This window comes from Microcebus murinus, chromosome 6 (genome assembly GCF_040939455.1).
Source record: "Microcebus murinus isolate Inina chromosome 6, M.murinus_Inina_mat1.0, whole genome shotgun sequence".
Lineage (NCBI taxonomy): Eukaryota > Metazoa > Chordata > Mammalia > Primates > Cheirogaleidae > Microcebus > Microcebus murinus.
Genome location: NC_134109.1, coordinates 38889839 through 38915796, shown reverse-complemented (window position 1 = coordinate 38915796; position 25958 = coordinate 38889839). Strand labels below are relative to the sequence as shown.

The following is a 25958-nucleotide window of genomic DNA, read 5'->3' as shown; positions in this document are numbered from 1 at the left end:
CTATATGAAAATGAGCTAAATTTTAGAAAATATTTACACATGTATTTATATTTTTCACTAGCAAATGATTGAAATATAATCTAGGGCACTAAGCTGTATCTTAGAGGAGAAACTTGGGCTCCATTTTGTTTAATTCCAGGGGAGTAACAGCATTAATTACATACACTATTGAATGTACAGTTTCCCCTCCTTGAGTGTGGTTATTATTTAAGGTGGCATGATTTTCTGTGGCTCTTCTCACTACATTTTTACTTTCAAAGCCTCATTTGTTTATTATGTATATGACAATAATAACAAAGATACAAAAGGCCTCTGTTGTGTCTTATACTTTGGACATTCAGAAAAAATGTACTTGAATTACTTAATGTGGGTGTTCTTCAAGACCTAGTGCTAGAACCTCTCTCTTTATATATCCTGCCACCCCACTCTTATTTATTCTTGTGACTTTGCCCGTCATTTTGATGCTGATAGCTAAATCTTTCTTGGATTTATTTTATATTTCTACCTGCCTTTACTGAACATTTCTCCTTGGATATTTCACCGTCAGCAATGTTGAATTGACTTGAACCACCATTTAAACTTTCTATTATTAATAGCTTTATTGAGGTATAATTATTTACTATAAAAATCACTCCTTTTAGGTGTATAATCAATGGTTTTTAGTAAATTTACAGAATTTTGCAACCATTTCCATAATCCAATTTTAGGAAATTTTAATCACTCCAAAAAGATGTTGCATACTCATTTGCAGTCAGCATATTCACACTCTTAGCCCATGGCAATCATTAATGTATTTTCTGTTCCTTCAGTTTTGCCCTTTCTGGACATTTCATATTAGTGGAATCAGGTAATATATCTGTGGTCCCCAACCCTTGGGCCATAGACAGGTCCGGTCTGTGGCCTGTTAGGGACCCACTGCAGAGCTTCCTCTCCTTCCCCTCCTGTACCGCACCCTTGAGGAAAAATTGTCTTCCATGAAACTTAGGAATGGAGGGGGGGGGTGTAGGCAAACAGCAGAAGGTGCATGGTGGTGAGTCTGTTGCTCAAATTACAGCCTGAGCTCGGCCCCACCCTCACACCCATTCATGGAAAAATTGTCTTCCATGAAACTCATCCCTGGTGCCAAAAAAGTTGGGGACTGCTGCAATGATCTCCACAGCTGGCTTCTTTTAATTAGCATAATGTTTTTGAAGTTCATCTGTGTTGCAACATGTGTCAATATTTCATTTCTTTTTATTGCTAACTAGTTTTGTATTCAGTATATTATATGAATGTTGAATATACAAATTCATATTCATACTGTATGAATATACTATGTTTTGTTTATTCATTCGCCAATTGACAGACATTTAGATTGTTTCCATTATTTGGCTACTAAGAATAATGCTCCTATGAACATTCATATACAAGTCTTTGGTCATATGTTTTCATTTCTCTTGGGTAGATACCTATGAGTGAAATTAATGTCATACAGTAAATTTATTTGTAACTTTAAGAAAAACTACCAAACTAATTTCTGAAGTGGCTGCATCATTGTACACTCTCATCTATAGCATCAGTGGGTTCCAGTTTTCTACATCCTTACCAAGATTTATCCTTTTGATTATAGCCATTCTAGTGAGTATAAAGCAGTATTTCTTGTGCTTTTAATTTGCCTTTTTCTGAAGATTAATGATGTTAAGCATCTTTTCATGGGCTTATTAGCCATTTATATATTTGTGTGTGTGCAATGTCTAGTAAAATCTTTTGTACATTTTTAATTGGATCATTTGTCTTTTTTATTATTCAGTTGTAAGAATTCTTTATATATATTCTGGATGCAAGTCATTTATAAAATATGTGACTTGCAAATAATTTCTCCCAGTCTGTATTTTATCTTTTTTTATAATCTCCTCAACTTTTTCCTTTCCCAGTTTTCCTATTTCTCTTAATCAGCTCTCTCTGGTTTTTACGTTTTGGTTTCTACCTCAGCTATAACAGATTGCTACCAATTCTTGCAATTTAAATATGATTCTTTTTTTCTCTTCTCCTCGGTTACTACTTAAATCTAGACCATATTATTCAACCTTAATTACTAAATTAGTTACAAACTTGACCTAGTTGATTCTAGGCTCTTCTTTCTTTGGCAGTATTATGTATTTCTTTGTTATAAATGCATAGCTGTTTTTCCTTCAAAACTAACAAAGATCCTATGATCTATTTTAAACTTTTTATAATGAAATATTTCAAATATAGCAAAGTTAAAAAATAATACAATGAATACTCATTTGCCTAAATGAATAAAAATGTTATTATATTTCTCATTTTTTCTTATAAATTTTTATAGGCAGAATTACTGGGTCAAAATATATGAAGCTTTTAAAGGTTTAGTGAATTGCTTTTCATAAAGAAAGCAATTCCATAATTACCAGCAGTGTATTAGAGAATCTTTACACTTTTATTGTATTGAACATTATTCATTTGTTTTATCACTTATTTGCTTATATCATAGAAAAAAGATTCTGATATTGTTTTGCAGGTTCTGATTTCTTACTGTGTCAACTCAAATTAGCTTTGGTGTCTTTTCTAGCTGTAATTTTAGCTATCTATACTGATTCATTCTCTGCTCACCGCTACTTCTCCATGTACCTGTCCTTATGTTTTCTTATTGTCTCAGGCCACAACCTACTCCTCTGGTAATAATGCTATCCTTTCCATTGCTTTGCTTTTGCAGACTTTGTCTGTCCTCTGAGGTCTAGTACAAATTTCACTGTTTTATTCTTCTATCTTTTATTGATTTTTCTTCTCTTTTGATTTTCTATAGCACTTAAGTCTATACTATATCATTTGGCACCCAGCCAAATGCATCATATACTTCACTTGACTTTTATCATCTGAATCCTCCTTTCTGACAATTTAGAATAATATCTATCACATTTACTCTTTTGGTGAGAACACCACATTTAATAACCATTTTTTATCTAGAAAACTTTTAAATACCCTTTCCCTTCCAATCACTTAAAACCCTAACATTTTCCTCATGTAACTTGTTAAAACATCATTTGGGTTGTTGGTGATTTCTTTTTTAAATTAGTATGTCAATCAGTATAATTCATTGTTCTTTAAGTTCTTTCCTAGCTTTAGATTTGAGAAACTTGACATCTATCTCACACCAGTTTTTTAAGGGGAAGGATAGATTGAATGTTAGAAGGCCAATTTATATATTGTTTATGAACTTTGCTTTATCATTCTTATGGTAAGGAGAACTACCACTGGGTAATGTTTACTTCTCTCTATATATTATAATTTTTAATATTTCTTTTTGAGCCTGTGATATTTTAAGTATCTAAAGTATAAAATTTTTTTTAAACCATCTGGATTTACTTAATGACATTAAAACTTTTAAATTGAACAATCGTGATTATATTATCTAAAAATAGGATATTAATGATGATGGATTTTTTTTGTGGTTTTTTTTGAGACAAAGTCTTGCTTTGTTGCTAGATTGAGTGCTGTGGCATCAGCCTAGCTCACAGCAACCTCAAACTCCTGGGCTCAAGCAATCCTCCTGCCTCAGCTTCCCAAGTAGCTAGGACTACAGTCATGCGCCACCATGCCTGGCTGATTTTTTTCTATACATATTAGTTGGCCAATTAATTTGTTTCTATTTATAGTAGAGACGGGGTCTCACTCTTGCTCAGGCTGGTTTTGAACTCCTGACCTCAAGCAATCCGTCCACCTTGGCCTCCCAGAGTGTTAGGATTACAGGCGTGAGCCACCGCACCTGGCCTAAAAATAGGATATTAAAAGGCCTTGTGGTATGGTAGAACCTACACTGAACAGGAATTAGGAAATCTAACTCTATGTGACCAAAATTAACATTTTGGGGATATTAGTTTTCATATCCATAAATAAAAGAGTTGAGGTAAAACACCAGCTTTGGAATCTGACAGACTTGGCTTATAATCCCATTAACTACAGTGTGATCTTGCTCAGTCACATATCTAACCCTCTGTTCCCTCATCTGTAAAGTAGGGTTAACAGTACTTATCTCATAAAATTATTGTGAATTCTAATGAGTTAATACAATATGTACAAAAAGCTCTTAGAATAGTGTCTGACACAGAGTAAATAATGTTAACTATTATAGTTAGATGATCTTTTATGTTTCCACAAACTTCAGAGGAAATTTCGAATTATAGGATATCATAACTTTAGTAAGTTGTATATTTTTGCTAATATCAGTTGATATTGATCAGTTTTAGTATGTTGTTTACACTTTAATGACTTAACAAAGCTTGTCTTTCTCGAATATTGTCTTCCCTGGAAAGTATTCCAGCTCTTAAAAATACCCATTCTGTGTCATCCTTTCTGGGCCTTGCTCTCTAATTTCTAAAATGAAAATGGAGTGTTAGTGGGATGATAGTAAGTGTGATTCTTTAATTGTTGCAGTATTTTGCCCTCCCCTCTTCTTCCCTACCCCCATAGCTTAACCATGTTATACTAATACTGGACATTTTGTATTATATGTCAGGAGAATTTAGCACCTGGCAGCTTATGAAGAAGATACTTAGAAATAGGGATATCAGAATGCTACTTAAAATATCCCATGTAGGCAGGCTTCTTCTTAACCTATGTAATGCTCTCTACTTAGAATAAGTGGTCAGAAATTGTATTACTCTGTGATAGTATAAGATTTAGCTTGACAGTTTTATGTTTATTTATAAAGTCTGTGAAACATATGGAGCTTAGGGGTTAAAATAATATTGATGAAGTTTCTGACATTGCAATTTTATTTCCTTTGTCTTATTCTAGCTAAGCAAATGAGGAAATTAGAATATCTAAAACCCACTTTCAAAAATTGTGGTGGAATACCTGTAACATAAAAATTTAACATTTTTATCATTTGAAGTGTACATTTCTATGACATTAAGTACATCCGTATTATTGTGCATCTATCACCACCATCCATTTCCAGAACTTTTCATCTTCTTCAACTGAAACTCTTTACCCCTAACTCTTCTTTCCTGTCCCCAGACTTTGACCACCAGTCTACTTTTTGTCTCCATGAATTTGACTACTTTAAGAACCTCATATAAGTGGAACTTTTTTCCTTTTGTGATGGCTTATTTCACTTAACATGATGTCTTCAGATTCATACATGTTGTCATATGTAAGAATTTCCTTTTTTTTAAAAGACTGAATAATATTCCATTGTATATCTATTTTGTCTATTCATTTATCCCTTGATGGATACTGGATTGCTTTTACTTTTGGTTATTGTAAATAATGCTGCTGTGAATATGCATGGGTGTACAAATATCTCTTTGAGACCTTGCTTTCATTTCTTTACAGTATATATCCAGCAGAATTGCTGAGTTATATGGTAATTCTGTTTTTAATTTTTTGAGGATTCTCCATATTGCTTTCCACAGCAACTACACCATTTTACATTTCCACCACTCATGTGTGAGGGTTCACATTTCTCTATATTCTCACCAACATTTGTTATTTTTTGTTTTTTAAAAAAATAATAGCCATCTTAAATAGCCATGGATGTGAAGTGGTATGTCATTGTGGTTTTGATTTGCATTTCTCTAATGATGGGGATGTTGAGCATCTTTTCACATGCTTATTGGCCATTAGTATATTTTCTTTGGAGAAATGTCTGTTCAAGTCCTTTGCCCATTTTTGGTGAAGTACTTTTGTGATTACAGTGTCAGAGATGCCTGTAACAATATAACTGTAAACTAGCTAGGATGATGCTACATGGAACTGAACTAGTTAAAGAGAAAAACCATGAGTCAGGTGCAGACATCTTCAATGGTTGTTCCTCACTACTGCAATTGTATTTTATCACTGTTTAGTTGTAACCTTTATTTAAAAAAAATAAAATATTTAACATGTGTCCTATGTATCCATCTTAGTAATTTAGGGGGGAAAGGAAACTAAGGGATATGACGATAGCAAAAATATATAAACTAGAAAATGGAGGAATTAATAAGTATAAGAATGTTTTATAAAAAGGTATGAAATAGAAAAATTGATGAGAACTATACCAAGAAAAATAACAGAACTAGGACTAGAATAAGAAACTATGGACTATGTAAAAAATAGTGATTTTTATAAATTAGAATTCTATGCCTAGACATATGATAAATATGAGGTTCTCAATGTAATGGGGTGCTATGGCTGAGTGGTGCTTTATTTTGTATACTTGTGGTCAAATATGGTCTGTAGGTCCTTGTATTTTAGTTATCCAGTAGTTCTTTCTTCTCAGAAAAATACTTGGATGTTTTAATTCATTTAATTTTTTAGCATAAAATTTTATTTTATGTGTGTATATGTGTATATGATACGAAACAATACACATTTGGTGAGTAAATTTGTAAAGACTTAAGAGAATAGACATTTAGGTGGCAAAGCTTCGCATAGAGTAATTTCATTAACTTTCTTCCCTAATTAGGGCTTCTAAGAAAACACAGATTACCAAAAATGTCAAAGCTGTTTAATGAAAATAGGAAAATGTGAGGATGGACCATGCTTATGTATTTGTTGAGTTTTACCATTGACATGGAACAATTGTACTGTCTAAAGCTGAATTTGAATTTAATAATGGATTTGGTTTTCCTCCTTTAAATCAGATCTCAATGACTATATGTTAATTATATAGTGTGGGTTTCAGTAATGTAATGCATTGTACCCATGGAGCAGCAGACCTATGGATAATATTTTTAATGCAAGAATTTAATCTATCTTTAAAATGATTATAAATAACTGAAATATAAAAGTAATAATAAAAGGTATTAATTTCCTTTATTTTTCTAATAGGGCCAACATATATCATTAGCACCTATTCACAAACTTGAAGAAGCTCTCTATGAATACCAACCACTGCAGATAGAGACATGTGGACCCAAAGTTCCTGAGTTTGAGATGCTAGGAAGACTTGGGTAAGTGTCCAAAAGAACTTCACATTGAGGAGCTGATATGTAGGACTTTGTTGTTGCTGTTTTTATGTGAAACTTTGCATTCCTAGATTTTCAGTTTATAGAACTTTATTCTTAAAAAAAATGAATAGTGTTTAATACTAAGTTACGTTTTATTTAGTATATTAATTTTTCTATGGACTTGTTAGGTCTCTTGAAATTGAGACTGGAATTTATTAGTTCTTTTTTAAACCTATCTTTGACAGCCATATATGAGTGGCTGTTCATTTTCAGCTCAATGTGTGTGTAATATTTTTTTTTTTTAAGAAATTGGGACTTGATTTAGTCAGTAGTAAGCCAATGAAAATGTGAGTTGGGCTCCTTGCCTTGAAAAAGGGTACATTTACACACTGTCTGTTGTCTACAGTGAAACTACATTTATAAGATATGAGCTATGAAAGGTATATATTTTGTTGAAAGGTATAATGTAAGCCTGGCCAGCTGATTTAACCATCATATCATATGCATCATTTTGGAAATGAACCTGGGATTGTGGCTTTTGTGAGTAATGGAGATGGTCGTAGTCTGTCTCATGGGAGCAAGTGGGTATTTGCATACTTAAAAAGTTCAGGCACTGGTATTTTAATGTAAACTATTGAATGGAAGGCTGATAAAGAAACCGCTGTTTCTCAACAAAAAGAAAATAGTGTAAAGAATATGAATGTTATTAAAACCTTAAAATCTGTACCCCCATAATATGCTGAAATAAAAAAAAAAAAGAATATGAATGAAAAAAAATGGGCATAATGAAGCTAAGTAATTAAAAAGCAATGAAAAAAGGTCAAAGACCTTAACAGCAAAATCAAGAAAGATGAAACAAATAATAAAATTTACATGCATCTTCAAAACCAAAACCCAAATCTTGAACATGATACATAGTGTTTTACATGTGAACCATAGGGGTCTAAGGTAAAGTTACTATTAAATGATATATATTATAGTTTAATACCTTAAGACTAAATTTTCTTTAGTTTTGTATTTTCCTAAAGTCTTATAACCATTAAGCAATGGGATGTAGACCCCCTTTGAGGTAACAGATTAAAAATAATTGTCCTCAATGCTAAAATTGAAGCTTAAAGTGATAGACAAGATTGTGTTTTATGATGTAAAAAGTTATACATGATGTAGACATGTATTTCTTATCTTCTACTGGTTTACAAAGAGCCAGAATTCTGTATCTTTAAAATAAATTTATCTTAAAATCTTTACTTTTAATGTCAGTGAAAAAAAATATTTAAAATAGTACTCCTCTGTTACAGGAATTTGCATTTTCCAATAATTTTGTCAACAAAATTACATTTGAGAAATAATGGAAATGGCCATGCCTAATTAACAATTGCATTGTGAATATCATAACATATGCACAAGTAAAATGTCTGACAACAGCAGTTCAAAGAACAGGAAGAGGGAAAAGTATGCTGTTGTAATGTTCTTACACTATATGTGAAGTGGTATTATATTATCTTAAGATAGACTGTGATGAGTTAAAGATGTTTGCTATAAACCCTAGAGCGACTACTAAAACGTAAGAGGGAAAGAGAACCAATAAGCTAACAGCAGAGAAAATAATGGGATCATAAAAATATTAAATTAATGAAAAGGAAAGCAGGAAAAAAGAGAGGCAAAAAAAAAAAGGGGATGATTAGAAGTCCAGTTGCATGATGGTAGTTTTAATCTTAACCATATCAATAGTTAAATTAAATGTGGATTCTATAAACCAGCACTATCCAATAGAACTTTCTGTAAAGATGTAAGTGTTCTGTCTGTGCTATCCAGTATAGTAGCCACTAGTCACATGTTTCTACTGATCACTTGAAATGTGGCTAGTGCAACTGAAGACTTGAATTTTCAATTTTATTCAATTTAAATTTAAATAGCCACTTGTGGCTAGTGGCAACCATATTGGACAGCACAGATCCAAATCCTCCAAATAATAAGCAGATTGCCAGATTAGATTTAGAAAAGCAAGATTTATCATATGTTTCTACAAGGACCTAGTATGATGCAGGTATCTTAAAAGTTTCTTTGAGCTTCTTGGATCTATATTTTGTTGTTTTAATTTTTTAAATATCTCAACCATTATCACTTCAAAGATTTATTCGTCCTCATTTTCTGTTATCATTCTGGGGCTCAGGTTTCACATATATTAAACTTTTTTTGTTATCCCCAATTTTTTAATTATGATAAAATGATATAACATAAACTATCTTAACAAATTTTGAGTATACAATTCAGTAATACTAAGTAGTTCATATTGTTGTGCAACCATCACCACTATCCATATCCAAAACTTTTTTTATCTTGTAAAACTGAGTCTATATCCATTAAGCACTAACTCCTCATTGCCTCTTCCCCTCAGTGCCTAGAAATCAGGATTTCACTTTCTGTCTCTGTGATCGTGACTACTCTAAGTACCTCATATAAGTGAAATCATACAATATTTATCTTTTTGTGAATGGTTTACTTCATGTAGCATAATGTCCTCAAGGGTCATCCATGTTGTAGCATATGACAGGATTTTATTCCTTTTTATGGCTGAATAATATCCTGTTATATGTGTATATTTGTTTATTCATTCATCCCTTTGCAAACATTTGGGTTGCTTCTACCTCTTGGCTATTGTGAATAGTGCTGCTATGAACATGGGTGTGCAAATATTTCTTTGAGACTCTGCTTTCAATTCTTTTGGATATATACCCAGAAGTGGGATTTCTGAATCATATGGTAGTTCTATTTTTAATTTTTTGAGGAACGTCTGTACTGTTTTCCACAGCAGCTGAACCATTTTACATTCCCAGGAGCAATGCACTAGGGTTCCAATTTCTCCACATTCTTACCAACACTTGTTATTTTCTGTTTGTTTTTTAAATAGTAGCCATCCTAATGGGCGTGAATGGGGTATCTCATTGCAGTTTTGATTTGCCTTTTCCTAACAATTAGTGATGTTGAGTATCTTTTCATGTGTTCGTTGGCCATTTGTATGTCTTCTTTGGAGAAATATCTATTCAAGCCCTTTGCTCATTTTTTAATTATTTGGGTTTTTTTGTTGTTATGTTTTAGGAGTTCTATATATATTTTGGATATGGTCTGAATGTTTATGTCTCCTCAATTCATATACTGAAACCTAATCCCCAATGTAATGGAATTGAGAGTTGGGGTGTTTGCTAGGTAATAGGTCATAAGAGAGGAACTCTCATGATTGGGATCAGTGCCATTATGAAAGAGACCCCAGAGAGCTTGTTTGCTCCTTCTACCATGTGAGGACACAAGGAGAAGACACCGTGTTTGAGAATGTGGACCTTTGCCAGACACCATATCTACTGGCAGCTTGATCTTCTACTTTCCAGCTTCCTGAACTGTGAGAAATAAATTTATTGTTTACAAGCTACCCAGTTTATGCTATTTTGTCATAGCAGCTCAAATGGACCAAGATAATCCCTTATCAGGTATGATTTGTAAATATTTCCTCTCATTCTGTGTGCTGCCATTTTTACACTTGAGAATGTCATTTGATGCACAAAATTTTTAAATTATCTTGAGGTCCAGTTTGTCTATTTTTTTCTTTGGTAGCCTATGCCATTGTTGTGATATCTAGGAAGTCATTGCCAAATCTAATATCACAAAGTTTTTGCTTTATATTTTCCTCTAATAGTTTTACAGTTTTGGGTCTTAGATTTAAGTCAAGGATCCATTTTGATTTTTTGTATATGGTGTTAGATAAGGCTCCAACTTCATTCTTTTGCATGTAGAGATCCAGTTTTGCCAGCACCATTTATTAATAGGACTATCTCTTCTCTGTTTAATTGTCTTGGCATCCTTGTAAAAAATCATTTGACCATATGTGCCAGGGTTTATTTCTATACTCTCTATTCTATTGGTCTGTATATATTTGTTTTTATGCAAGTACCAAACCATTTTCAGTAGTAATAATTTTGAAATCAGAAAATGTGAATAGTCCAGCTTTGTTCTCCTTTTTTAGGATTGTTTTTGCTATTTGGGGTCACTTGAGATTTCATATGAATTTTAAAATAAGTTTTTTTATTTCTGTAAAATTACTGGATTTTTACAGAGGTTACATTAAATCTGTAGATTGCTTTGGGTTATATTGACATCTTAACAATATTAAGTCTTTCAATCAGTGATCATGGGATGTCTTTCCATTTGTTTGTCTTCTCTAATTTCTTTCAGAATGTTTTGGACTTTTCATTATATAAATCTTTTGCCTCCTTGGTTAGTTAATTCCTAAGTATTTTATTCTTTTTGATGCTATTATAAATGGAATTGTTTTCTGAATTTGCTTTTTAGATTATTCATTATTATTGTATAGGAATGCACTAATTTTTGAAGGTTGACTTTGTATCCTGCTACATTGCTGAATTTATTAGTTCTAACCATTTTTTTGGTGTGGAATCTTTACTTTTTCTACATATAAGATCATATCTTCTGGGAACAGATAATTTTACTTCTTTCTTTTCAATCTGGACGACTCTTGTTTCTTTTTCTTGCCAATTTGCCCTAGCTATCATAGTATTTCCAGTAGTATGTTGAACACAAGTGGTTAAAGTAGGCATCCTTAGTTTGTTCCTGATCTTAAAGGAAAAGTTTTCTCTTTTTTACCATTGACTGTGATGTTTGCTGAGGGTTTTTCTTATATAGTTTTTATTATGTTGAGGTAGTTTCCTTCTATTCCTAGTTTGTTGAATGTTTTTTATCATGAAAGGTGGATGAATTTTGCCTGGTGCCTTTTCTGTATCAAATTGAGATGATCATATGATTTTTCCCATTTATTTTGTTAATGTGATATATTTTATTGATTGGTTTTCAAATGTTGAAATGTCCTTGCATTCCATGAGTAAATCCCATTTAGTCATGGTAGATCATCCTTTTAATATGCTGCTGAATTCAGTTTGCTAGTGTTTTGTTGAGGATTTTTGAATTAGTGTTCATAAGGGATATTGGTCTGTAGCTTTTTTCCAGCTTTATTGAGGTATAACTGACAAATAAAAATTATATATATTCAAGGTGTACAGCCTGATATTTTGCATCCATATGTATTTTGAAATGATTACCACAATCAAATTAGTTAACATGTCTATCACATGACATGGCTACTTTTTTCTTTATTATTGTGATGACAATATTTAAGATATGCTCTCTTAGCAAATTTCACGTATATGATACATTAACTTTAGAACCATTAGGACTCCAGAACTTAGACATCTTATAACTGCAAGTTTGTACTCTTTGATTGACATCTCATTTTTCCCACGGCTCAATCCTGGATAATCATCATTTCACTCTCTGCCTCTTATTGTGTTATAGTGGGAGGAAAGTGGTTTCTTGATTCTTCTGTTCTAACCTTGGTTTTATGAGGACCTGTATGCCTGAGCTTCAAGGTGGTGCTTTCTTAGTGTTCCTATCTCTTTTCCAGAGGCTAATAACTTGTATCTACTACTTCGGGGTTCATGTGGGTTTTCTGGCCCTCTCCCCCACCCCCAGAACCGAAATCTGTCTTGTGTTGGTGTTGGTGGGGGTGGGGGATCTTGAGCACAGGGCTATTTCTTGCCCTTCCCTTAAATTTCTGCTTTCTACCAATGTGGGAACTCTTACCTAGGTAAGAGTTGGTTTTCTGCCTTTCCTCAGTGGTTAATGGCTTTTGCCTGTTTCAATATAGGGTTGGGAAGTGACAGGAAGTTTTCTACCCCTTCCCCAGTGATAAATAGATGAAGAATATATGGGAATTTCTCAGTCTTTGCTCTTCCCTAGTAGTGTACGTCTGATTGTTTTTTTTGTTTTTGTTTTTTTTTTTTTAGTAGTTCATTTCCTCTTGCATTTAGTGTTCAATTATTGCTGAATTTTATTGGATGTGTTCAGTGGAATAGCCTATTAATCTTCCTCTTCTAATCTGCTATATTGGTGGTGCTATGTGTATGTGTACATGTGAATTCAAGTACCCTATTAGAAGTCTCTATAAAATAGATTTAGCCTGAATGACTATATTTTTTATCCAGTAAATTATTAAATTGAATAAACTTGGGAAACACTTATTTGGAGTCCTTCTGCCTGGACAACCATAGTGTTTATACTTTTCCCAAGTTTTTCATACTAAAAATCTGATTTGAACTTAAATAAGGGACAGTGAGTTACTTTGTGTGTGTGTGTGGCAGTGGTGGGGCTTTCATCAACTGTTGAATATTTAGAATATAATTAGTTCCAGGATTCTAGAAGTACACTTTTGTCTCTCTCAATAAAGACTATAAATATATTCTATATCTACAGAAGTTAAAAAGGCAAATTATTCAGGTAGCCATCCAAGGCTAAACAGTGGAGGAATTTGTAGATAATCAGTAGTGATATCAGAATTGCTAAAGAGACATCTATTTTTTCTTTTTGTCCAGAAATTGTTTATCTTCCAAAATAGAATGTATGTCATGCTTTCTTTCCCTTCAGCTTTCTACCCTGACAAAAGTATTAAATTCTATACAGAGAATTTTAGTTGTTGGAGCTAGAATTAGTTCAAACCTTGTCTCTGTTGATATGTTGTGACCTTATGCTTAGATATGTGCCAAAGTAAATCCTAAGTTGAGCTCATATACTAGAAGTTCATTCTCTTTTCTGGAATGACTATATGAAGCTATCTGCTTTCTTATTGTTTTTCTTATTGTTCTAGACCTAAAAATATATTTTTACCTAATTTGGTATCAGACACACTTAGAAAGAGACTGAGGGAGTTGTTTTGTAAAGTGACTTTTCAAAGAATGAAAACGTATCCTCAAAGGTGCTTCTCTTAAGATACAAAGAATACAAACTTCAGATGACTATAGCTATGATAGTTCCACATCCATCCTAAGGGTTGTCCATGTCTTTGCTAGAAGATTACATCTAAGAAGCTCCAGTTATCCTTTTATAGTGGCTTTCTCCCCTCCACCAATCTTCTAGCTTCTATTCCTCTCTTCTTCCTTTACTTATTAAAACAAAATTCCCATTTTATATTTTCCTTCAGAGGGAATGTGTTTAATTTCTCTAGAGGCAAATAGTGAATAAATTAATTACCTCATTTCCATTTTCTAATATCTCCTTTGAAATCTGTATTACATGATGAAGTTGAATAGTACGATTTTTTGTAGCTTCACTTTATGCTAAAATGTGGATGCAGGTGCTTTCTAAATAATTTTAATTATATATTTTTGGGAGTGGATGACATAAGGTCTTGAGAGGCATTATTTTCAAAGGACTACCTTTTTGTTCTTTTATACATCTTTAATAAAGGATAAAATTAAAAGTATACTACCCTGACATTTCTTGGTGGTTGTTATTGAGATCTTTTCTAAAGTTAAGCTTGGGAAATAGTTGAAGAATGTATGGGAATTTCTCATTAACAGAGTATTATGAATATATAATTATAGTTCAAGTTGCACTGGTATCACTCCTCTGGTTTGTTCAAGGCAATATATAAACATGTTTTATTAATTCTGTGCCAATGGGAGCAAGCATTGAGAAAACTTAACTGCTAATTGAAATTCCCTAGACTATGGCCTTAGTGGTTAGTTTAGGAAAGTCTCATTGAGTCTAGCATGAAAATGTCTTTTTAATAATCAGCTGGCTTTCTAGTTAATATTTTACTGCCTTTAACCCAAAGGGAAGTTATTCTCTTAACTGATACAAATTATGAGCATTTATGACACAAGTTTATTCATCAATTTCAAATTATTAATCAAATATAGCTATTGTTTTAAATAGATATAAGTGATTTATTCAATGTAAACTGTTCATTTGTGAATCTTTATCAAAATTTTTAAGGAAAGATTTGTTGGCAAAGTGCTGGATAGATAAGTTTATTACTATTTTTATTTCTTCCATGTACTCTAGCAGATAAAGATAATGAAACTTCTGAATCTATTCCTAAAATTTCTTAAAAAAAACCAGTTGACATATGAGTTATGAATAAGAAATTTAAAAATTGGTTTTAAACATTTATAGTTTATATCAGCATGATTTTATATGAATTTTGGCTTGGATTCTTTTTTTTTTATTTTTTATTTTATTTTTTTTATTTCTGCATATTATGGGGGTACAGATTTTAAAGTTTCAATAAATGCCCTTCCCCCCCTCCCCCCACAAGTCTGAGTCTCCAGCATGACCATCCCTCAGATGGTGCGCCTATCACTCTGGATTCTTTTTATAGCTTAATATCAGATCTTAAGGAATGTTTATGAATAAATTTCCATGTTATTCAAATATTTGAATAGTAAAAATTCTAAATTACAAAATACTAAAAGTAGATATAAATTTGTCCATCCTAAGGTTTAAGGCTATCTTTTATACGAGCCTTGAAAATATTACATGATAAAATGTTTAACTAGCTTGATATAAGAGTTATGGTTTTATTAAATACACTGCTAATTTATAGATTATAAATTATATATAAATGTATATTTATATGAATATATTTCTTTATAGTTTCCATATAAAGAAATTTCTATTAAAATAATTGTAATATAGCCAAAGATGAAAAGCAATAACTTTTCTATGACATTTCAGAATGCCTGTCTCAGTTTTATAAGAATATCTATTATTCTGTGACTTTGTTTATACTGTAAAATTTTGCAAGATAAAATATTATCTTCATATAAGATGTATAGTGTTCAATGAAGCTATTTGTTACCATCATTCTCTAAAATGAAATTTTAATCTTCATTTCATGTAGAAGTTATCTGTATATTTCTTTGTGGTGGAGTATTATAGCAAAATGCACATGTTCATTTCTGTTTTATGTTGACACAATTTACATAAGTTCTGTGCTATCTATCAGGAAGCCTTAAAAATAGATTTAAGCTGTGATGGTTTAATATCTTAAGTCTCGAGATAATAGGATTATTTGGCTGTATCACAGGATTAGTAGTGAAAGAAATTATGGTAGTTACAGTAGTATTGAATTAACTCAGTTAACTAGAATCTGGTGGTAGTTAGAAGTTTTCTTGTTTGATCTCTATTAGCACCAATCAATTTTGTTTTCTTGTGTGGCTGTAAACTACATTTGTAAAAAACAGCTTACTGAGCAAAAAATTAACTATTACAAATCTGTTACTACAACTGGTAAAGCAATTGAAAGTGTTGATTGAGGAAAGAGAATAGGATCTAGTCCACAACCATACAGGCACACCTTGTTTTATTGCACCCCACTTTATTGTGCATTGCAGATATTGTATTTTTTACAAGTTTAAGGTTTGTGACAACCCTGCTTTGAGCAAGTTTGTTGGAACCAGTTTTTCAACAGCATGTGCTTAATTTGTTTCTCAGTGTCACATTCTGGTAATTCTCACAGTATTTCAAACGTTTTCATTATTATTATATCTGTTATGATCTGTGATCAGTGATCTTTGATGTTACCATTATAATTGTTTTGGAGTACCATGTACCGCATCCATATGAGAAAGTGAACTTAATCAATAATGTTTTGTGTGTTCTGACTGCTCCACCAAACAGCTGTTCACTGGGCCTGAGACACAACAATATTGAAATTAGGCCAATTAGCAACCCTACAATGGCCTCCAAGTGTTCAAATGAAAGGAAGAGTTACGTATCTCTCACTTTAAATCAAAAGCAAAAAATGATTAATTTTCATGAGGAAGGCATGTGGAAAGCCAGGCGAGCCTGAAGCTAGGCCAGTTGTGCCAGTTAGCCAAGTTGTGAATGCAAAGAAGAAGTCCTTGAAGGAAATTAAAAGTGCCACCCATGAATGACAAGAAAGCGAAATAGCCTTATTGCTGATACAGAGAAAGTTTCCATGGTCTGGGTAGAAGATGAAACCAGCCACAACGTTCTCTTAAACCAAAGCCTAATCCACATCCTAAACCCTAACTCTCTTGAATTCTATGAAGGCAGAAAGAGATGAAGAAGCTGCAGAAGAAAAGTTTGAAGCTAGCAGAGGTTGGTTCATGAAATTTATGGAAAGAAGTTATCTGCATAGCTTAAAAGTACATGGTGAAGCAGCAAGTACTGATGGAGAAGATGCAGCAAGTTATGCAGAAGAGCTATCTACGACCATTGATGAAAGTGACTACAGTAAACGAGAGATTTTCAATGTAGATGAAATAGCCTTCTATTGGATGATGCCATCTAGGACTTTCATAGCCAGGGAGGAGAAGTCAATACCTGGTTTCAAAGCCTTAAAGGCAAGACTGACTCTTTTTTAGAGGCTAATGTAACTGGTGACTTTAAATTGAAGCCAGTGCTCATGGACCATGCCAGAAATCCCAGGGCCCTTAAGAATTATACTAAATCTACTTTGCCTGTGTTGTATAGCCGAAATAACAAAGCCTGAGTTACAGCAGCTTTGTTTAGAGCATTGTTTGCTGAATATTTTAAGCCCACTGTTGAGACCTTATTGCTCAGGAAAAAAGATTCCTTTCATCTTGTCACCCAAGAGCTCTCTGATGGAGATGTACAAGTAGATGAATATTGTTTTCACATCTGCTAACACAACATCCATTCTGTAGCTCATGGATCAAGGAGTAATTTTGACTTTCAGGTAATTTTATTTAACTAATATATTTTGTGAGGTTATTGCTGCCATAGATAGTGGTTTTCTGATAAATCTAGGCAAAGTGTTTAGTAAATTGACAACCTTTTGGAAAGGATTCACCAATCTAGATGCCATTTCAAATATTTGCGATTTATGAGAGGTAGTCAAAATAGGAACATTAATGAGCTTGGAAGAGGATAATTTCATCTCCCAAGGGAGGAATGTTGAGGGGTTCAAAACTTTAGTGGAGGAGGTAACTTCAAAGGTGTTGTAACTAGTAAGAGAACTACAATTAAAATTGGAGTCTGAAGTGATGACTTGCTGCAATCTCTTGATATAATTTTTAATGAATGGGGAGTTTCGTCTTACCAAATGAGCAAAAAAGTGGTTTCTTTGGGATGGAATCTACTCCTGGTAAAGATACTGTCAATGCTATTAAAATGGCAACAAAGGATTTAGGATATTACATAAATTTAGCTGATAAACCAGTGGCAATATTTGAGAAGATTGACTCCAATTTTGAAAGAAATTCTGTGGGTAAAATGCTGTAAGACAGCATTGCATGCTATAGAGAAATCTTTTGTGAAAGGAAGAATCAATTGATGTGGCAAAGTTCATTGTTGTCTTATTTTATGAAATTGCCACAGCCATCCCGACCTTCAGTAAGCACCACCCTGATAAGTCAGCAGCCATCAACATCCAGGCAAGACTCTTTACCAGCAAAAGATTACAACTTGCTTTAGGCTTAGATGATTGTTAGCATTTTTTATTAACTCACAGTTGACTTATTTGGGATCTTAATTACATCTACAAAATCTCTTTTGCTATATAATGTAATCACAGGGGTGAATTTAATAATAACATATTCCTGGTTCTGCTTATACCAAGGAGTAGGAATTATGTAAGACATGAGAACATGAGGAGATGGAGTCCTGGGGGCCATGTCAGAACCCTGCCTACTATAGGTGTGGTAGGACTCCCGTGTTACTTATCTTTTTCAAAATATTCGAAGCACTTTTATACGTTTATTCTTTGACGTACACTTTGTTGGAAAAAGCAACAAAGCACTCTATAATTGTTTCAAGTTTTGTGTGCATTTGAAAATTGTCATAATATATTGTGAAACAAGTATTCAAAACAAACCAAAAGCCACCAACAACTTAAGACAGCTATGCCTACTTGCCACTAGACAATAACCAAGCACCAATTCTTGGGATTTTATTTATAATTGTTTTAAATTTATAAACTGATTAGAAATGAATGGGCATTTTAAATATATTTAGTATTCATATATCACACATTTTTGGAAATTAATCTTCATTATATCTTGCTTTTGATTTTGTGATAAAGTTTTTTTCATCATGCTTTCTGACTGGTCCTTGATGATATATATGAAAGCTATTAAGTCTATTTTTATTTTGTATCTAACAGCTTTACTGAATAATAATAGTTTTAATACATGCTATATTTCTACTTGGTGAATATCTGAGGTTTTATCTGGGAGTCAGTCATCTGAAAAAAATGAATTTTTCTTTTAGGTGCTATATTTCTGACTAGGTTTGTACTTTATTGTATCTGGCTAGAACTTCTAGAACTGCTAGACCTAGCATTATGTAATTCTGATAACTGCAGTTTCTTTCTGATTTTTTTCATAAATGCCTCAAGCGTTTCATCATTAAGTATCATGTTGCTGTTGAAGTGGTTTTTCTTATCATGTAGAAGAATTTTTAAATCATACTGAAGAGATTTGTATCACTAGTAGATATTAAATCTTTCATTACATTTAATTTTTTGAATGTATTTTTTATATCTATTGAATGCATTTTTATATCTATTGATATAAATATATAAATATCAATATATTGATATAAAAATGAATTATTTTATATCTATTGATATACTTGTTCAACCTATTGATTGTTATATTATTATAATTTTTTTTCAGTACCAAATACTTATATTCCTTGATAGCTAAATATTTAGGAAAGGCAGAATTTCAGTTAGAAGTGATTTGGAACTGTAAGTTCAGGAAATTTGTTTTAAATGAATCAATTCAGGTTTCTATCAGTGAAAAAGAATTGAAGGCAATCTATAATACCTTAAAAATCTTACCACTTAACGAAATTTGGATTTGTTTAATCACCTTTATTCAAGTATAATTCATATACAATAAAATACCTATTTAATGGTACATTTCAATGAGTTTTAAGAAATATGTGCAGTTTGTAACCATCATCACAATCATGTTATAGAATATTTCTATCTTCTGCTATCATCGTGATTGTTCTTTTTTTCTGGAAATGAATTAGAATTTTTAATGTAATATTACTTTTATTCTGTAATTTTCATAAGAGAATGTGATCTTTTGTATACAGCTTTTTGACCAAAGTCTTTACCTATTGACTTATACACAGATTGCCTAAGAATGGAGAAAAGGTTATTTGTTTTATTTTTTGTTTTGTTTTTGAATCTGCCCATTTAAGTTTATGTGTTAGTTTTACAAAAAGTCTTAGAAAATCAAAGAATATGGAAAAATACAAAAGTCACAAAAAAGACTGCAGTATGTATATGTATACAATATATAATTTATATTATACTTGGTTTAATTATGAAAGTTGTACTAAATTAACTTTTTTTTTTTGCTGGCCATGACAGCAAAATGTCTTTAGTATCTGTTTTTGTTGGCATTTGAATTTAAATCAACTAACACGTCTAACATGAACGCTTGTGCTTAAAGTTCTAGTCTGGCTCTAGTCTGGTAAGTTTTAAATCTTTTTATGCAATCATGGAAAAAAATATGTTTCTGGTTGAAGCAGTTGTCAAACACGCTTCTTTCATCAACAGTCAGACACAGGGCAGCTGAATAAGGCTGTTTAGTCTGGAGTAAATGCTCACGAGATTACAAGGTCACTGAGGAAATGTAATTATGCAGTTGGTTCCAGAATAGTTTTTTTTTGTGAGGACGTTAAGAGTATTAAATTATAATATTGATTAAAAATATATAAGATGAAATGTATTCTAAAATTAATCTCAGAAATGAAGCAGCACTAAAGAAACTAATTATTATAGTAAAATATAGTTTTAATTCATATTTTTATAGGACCTTAAAAAAGCAAGTTAAATTTATTATTGGAATTTGATTGTTTGCCCCAGATCACTGTAGAATTCAGTAGATTCTGTAGACCCAACATATAATTGTCTCCATTGGGCAATGAAACCTCATGGTATTTAGTTCAAGTTAACGGAGAAAAATAATTGATTTTTCTGGCAGTTTCTTTACTTTTGTTATTCTTTAGGTTATTATGCAGGAAATGTTTATGAAGCATCTACTTTGTGCCGGTCACTTTTCTAGTGCTCAGAAAATAGCTGTAAGGGAAACAGAGAAGAAAATGCCTACTATTATCAAGCTTACATTCTACTGGGATAAAACTAACAATAAAAATACATTATTGACTATGTTAGATGCTGTATTAACCAGGGTTTTCCAGAGAAACAAGAACTAGTAGGGCATATATATAAAGGAGCTTTATTTTGGGAATTGGCTCATATGATTATGGAGGCCAAAAAGTCCCATGATATACTGTCTGCAAGCTGGGGAACCAGGAAAGCAGGTGGTATAATTCTGTCTGAGCCTGGAGGTCTGAGATCCAGGGGAGCCAGTGATGTAACTCTCTGCTTGAGGTTTAAGGCCCAAGAGTGGGGAGTAGGGAGTGAGGTTGTGGGGTAATGGGGGTACAAGTACTCAAGTCAGAAGGCCTGAGAACCTGGAGTTATGATGTCCAAGGGCAGGAGAAGATGAATGTTCCAGCTCCAGAAGAAAGAATGAATTTACCCTTCCTTTGCCTTTTTATTCTATTCAGGCCCTCAACCAGATTGGATGATGCCCACCCACATTGATGAGAGTGGATCTTCTTTACTCAGACTACTGATTTAGATGCTAATGTCTTCTGGAAATATCCTCATAAACGTTCCCAGAAATGATGGTTTATGAGCTATATGGCATCCCTTAGTGTAGTCAAATTGACACATAAAATTAACCATCACAGATAATAATTAGTACTCTAAAGACAAATACAGGATAATGGATCAAATGGATAGTGATTGGAAATATGATTGCCATATTTTAGATAGTGATGGAATCTTTTGTAGGATGGCATTTTAGCAGAGACATGAATTAGGCAAAGAAATAAATCATTGATATCCTGGAGTCAGAAGAAACTCTATGTGTAAAGGCCCGGAGATGGGAATGTGTGCAAGGAAGAGGAAGGAGTCCAGTGTGTCTGGAGCAGGCGTGAATATGAGGAATGGTAGAAAAAAGTCAGAAAAGTAGTAGGTTTTTATGTAAGGCAGCAGGCTGGACCTAGTTAGATGATATAGGGCTTTTTAGACTATGGTCAAGACTTGTGCTTTTACTTTGAAGGAGATGGGAAATTGTAGGAGAATTTTGAACAAAAGTGTGCCAGGATATGACTTACATCTAGAAAGGTCTATCATAGAAGAGTTGATGGGTGGGGGGTAGGAGACAAGGGTGAATGCAAGAAAATTTGTAGTAGTCCTTATTAAAATGATAGTGACTTGTCCTACCATGGTAGCAATATAGTTGATCAGTCAGTGGTCATGCATGAACCTAGATCATATGCAACTTACATGTATTGAGTCTAGATTTCAAACATATCTCTAATAGATTTGAATTTGTCATTACTTATGGTTCCTCTTGCATTTGTATCATCAAAATGAAATTTAGATACAGAATTTCAAGTACATCAATAAGTTCAAGCTTACTATTCTTATTTTTTATTTCATTTTCAAAATTCAGTGCTTTTGAAAATTTTGTTGGTTTATAATTTTTTTAAAGAGAGGACCACCAACTCTTTTGTTTCATAATTATGAAAGATTCTCATTTTTGTATTTATGAACACCAATTCGAAGGATCAGTCTAACTAATTGTTCACTTTTGTATCATTTTCTCCCTTCCAAATACCTTTATGTAGACACTTGCCTAAAGCATTTGTCCACTTAAAAACAGTATCAAGTAAATTATGTTGCACAAACCATAAAAGATGAAAGAATGTTGACACACATTCTTCTAGCATAATGGATGATCAAGGTTCTGGTCCCAAATATTGTAGAATGAAATCCATCCTGTTTAATTACTAACTGGATGAGAATATATTTCCTTTTCTCCTTAAAAATATACACTTTAGTGAATGCAAATCGGCATGAAGGATCTGCTTTGGGATGATGAAAATGTGCTGAAATTGGGTTGTAGTAGTGGTTGTACAGTGCTATAAATTTACTAAAAATCATTTAATCATGCACCTACGAATATATTGGCAACTTACTGATTTTGGAGTTTGGGAAGAGTAACTTAGGATATCATTATCTGAGATTTTACCTTATATGATCATTTTTATCATCACAATTAGTCTAGAGGGTGACTTTCTGCATCTTTACATTCTTATGATTCATCTAATAATCATGAAATGCCTTTCCTTGTTTTTTTTTTTTTTCTTTGCTATTGTGGACTGAAAGCAAAAATTCTGAATTTTCAGTATGTCCTCTGAAAACTTAAAAAAGGTTTAAAAAATGGTGTTCCCAAATTTCTTTCACAGCATCTTAAAAATGATATAATAATTTGGGCAAAAATTTAGTAAGAAAATTGAGGGTTAGTATAATACAGGGTGTCCCAAAAGTCGCCATACATAGGGGAAAATGGGAAAATGTAGCCAAATATAGCTTTATTTATAAAATATTAATTACAAAATTTTATGAAAATTTTCCTTTGTATGGAGAATTTTGGGACACTCTGTAGTTGTGATTTATTTAACTATTACATCATCCTTTGAATGATTCCATTATCTTTTGTTTCTTATTTTAGTTTTTGCTAGCATTGTGGGGGATAATGGAGATAATTCCTAATATAATAAAGCAATAACATGTTTCAAGCTATAGTAAAAATAAGATCACTAAGTCTTCTTAATATTTCTTAAATTCATAAAAGGGTCCAGTGGGCCTATAATTTAAGACAGAATGAATTTCATTCTATTTTAAGCAGCTTTACTGAGCTAAAAGTGTATAATAAGCACATATATTTAAATGCACTATTTAAAGTACACAGCTTGACCAGCTTTTCCTTATGTAACATTCATAAAACCATCATCACCTAATGAAGATAATCAATATATCCATCACCCCCCAAAATTTCCTGGTGTCACTTTGTAATTTTTCCTTCCCATCTCTCAGTTTCCCACCAAGAAACCACTCATGTGCTTTCTGTGACTATAGATTGGTTTGCGTTTTTTAGAATTTTATATAAATGGAACCATACAAGATGTATTCTTTTTTGTTTGGCTTCTTTCACTCAAAGTGTTTACTTTGAGATATGTCCATGTTGTGTGTTTCAGTGGTTCGTTTCTTTTTATTGTTCCACTGTATGTATGTACCTCATTTTGTTTATCACTTATTAATGGATATTTGAGTTGTTTCTAGTGTTTTCCAGTTTCGAACTCTTAAAATGAAGCTGATACAAGCATTCATATACCACTTTTTGTATACATATATGCTTTCTTTATTCTTGGGTAAATACCTAGGAGTAGAATGATAGTATCATATGTAGGTATATGTTTAAGTGTTTTTTTTTTTTAATGACATATTTTCCAAAGAGGTTTACCATTTTACATTGCAGCCATTGCATATGAGAGGTCCAGTTGCTCCACATCCTCATCAGTACTTGGTATGGTTAGTTTTTAAATTTTAGCCATCCTAATAGATGTGTAGTGATATATTGTTTTAATATTTATTTCCCTAATGATTAATGATGTTAAGAATCTTTTCATGTGCATATTTGCCATCTATGTCTCTTCTTTTGTGTTTGTCCAAATATTCTGTCCATTTCTTTATTGTATTGTTTGTTTTCTTATTGAGTTTTGAGAGCTTTTTATATATTCTCGATTCAAGTTTTTTCTCACATAGGCGGTTTACAAGTGTATTCTCCCAATCTGTGGCTTTTCTTTTCAATTTAATAACAATATCTTTAGGAGAACAGAAGTTTTAATTTTGATGAAGTCCAATTGATCAATTTTTTCGATGGATCAATTTTTAGATGTTATTATCTATGAAATTTTTGCCTAATCCTAGGTCAAAATAGCTTCTCCTATGTTTTCTTCTAGAAATTTTATGTTTTAGGGTTGGGTTTAACATCATTTGGTCTGTGATCCATTTGTGTTTCATTTTTGTATATGGTAAAAAGTATGTTTTTTTTTAAATAGCATATGAATATTGAGTTGTTTCTTCACCATTTGTTGAATATTGTTCTTTCTTCATTGTATTGCTAAAAGTGATACAACAATAAGCACATTTTTACCTTTACCAAAAATCAGTTCTTCGTATATTTGTAGATCTATGTCTCAACTCCGTTTTATTCTGTTAATTTGTGTGTTGATCTTGCTACCCAAACTATTATATTGTCTTGATTACTGTAAGTCTGAACATCACCTTCCAGCTTATTCTTTTTCTTAAAAATTTTGAGCTCTTCTAGGTTCTTTGCGTTTCCATGTATTATACATTTCAGGATCAGTGTAATCATTTCTACAAAAAAGCCTGCTGGGATATTTTTTTAAGAAAACTTTTTATTTTAGAACAGCTATGGATTTACAGAGCAATTGCTAATATAGTATAGAGAATATCCATATATCTCATACTGTTAATACCTAACATCAGTATGATCTATGTTATAATTAATGAACCATATTGATACATTTTTAATAACTAAAATCTATATTTCATTCAGATTTTCTTAGTTTGTCCTTTCTGTGTTTCAGGATCCCATCCAGGATACTATATTACATTTAGTAGTCATGACTCTTTAGGCTCCTCTTGGCTGTGACTTTTTCTCAGACTTTGATTGTTTTTGATGACCTTGAAAGTTTTGAGTAGTACTGGTTAGGGGTTTTATAGATTGTCCTTCTATTGGAATTTGTCTGATTTATTTTCTCATAATTAGGCTGAGGTTATACATTCTCATGATGGAGACCACAGAAATAAAATATCATTTTCATCATACCATATCAAGAATACTACTTCAATCTGTCTTATCACTGTTGGTGTCAACGTTTATTGTCTGGCTGAGGTAAAATTAGTCAGGTTTCTCTGCTATAAAGTTACTCTACCTCCACCTTTTATATTTACACTCTTTGGAAGAAAGTCACTATGCACAAGCCCACACATCAGGAGTGGGGAGTTATGCTCTACTTTCTTGAGGGTGCAGTATAAATATAAATTATTTAGAATTCTGCATGGGCAATTTGTCTCTTCTCCCTCATTTATTTATCTATTCAACTGTTTTCTATCACTAAGGACTCATGGATGTATGTTTATTTTCCACTTTGGGTTGTAATCCAGTTTTGAATTAGAGCTGTTTTACTTGACAGTGGTACCCATTTATCATTCCCCCATCATTGTGGTTC

General features: G+C 32.4%; 1 protein-coding gene across 1 annotated transcript in view; it reads left to right on the top strand.

Annotated features, from left to right (window-relative positions):
• MNAT1 (MNAT1 component of CDK activating kinase) overlaps positions 1-25958 on the top strand; it is a 203670-nt gene that overhangs the window by 126613 nt on the left and 51099 nt on the right. The window contains exon 7 of the mRNA XM_012777644.3: positions 6811-6932. Coding sequence (XP_012633098.1) covers positions 6811-6932 — 122 coding nt within the window. The remainder of the gene's footprint in view (positions 1-6810; positions 6933-25958) is intronic.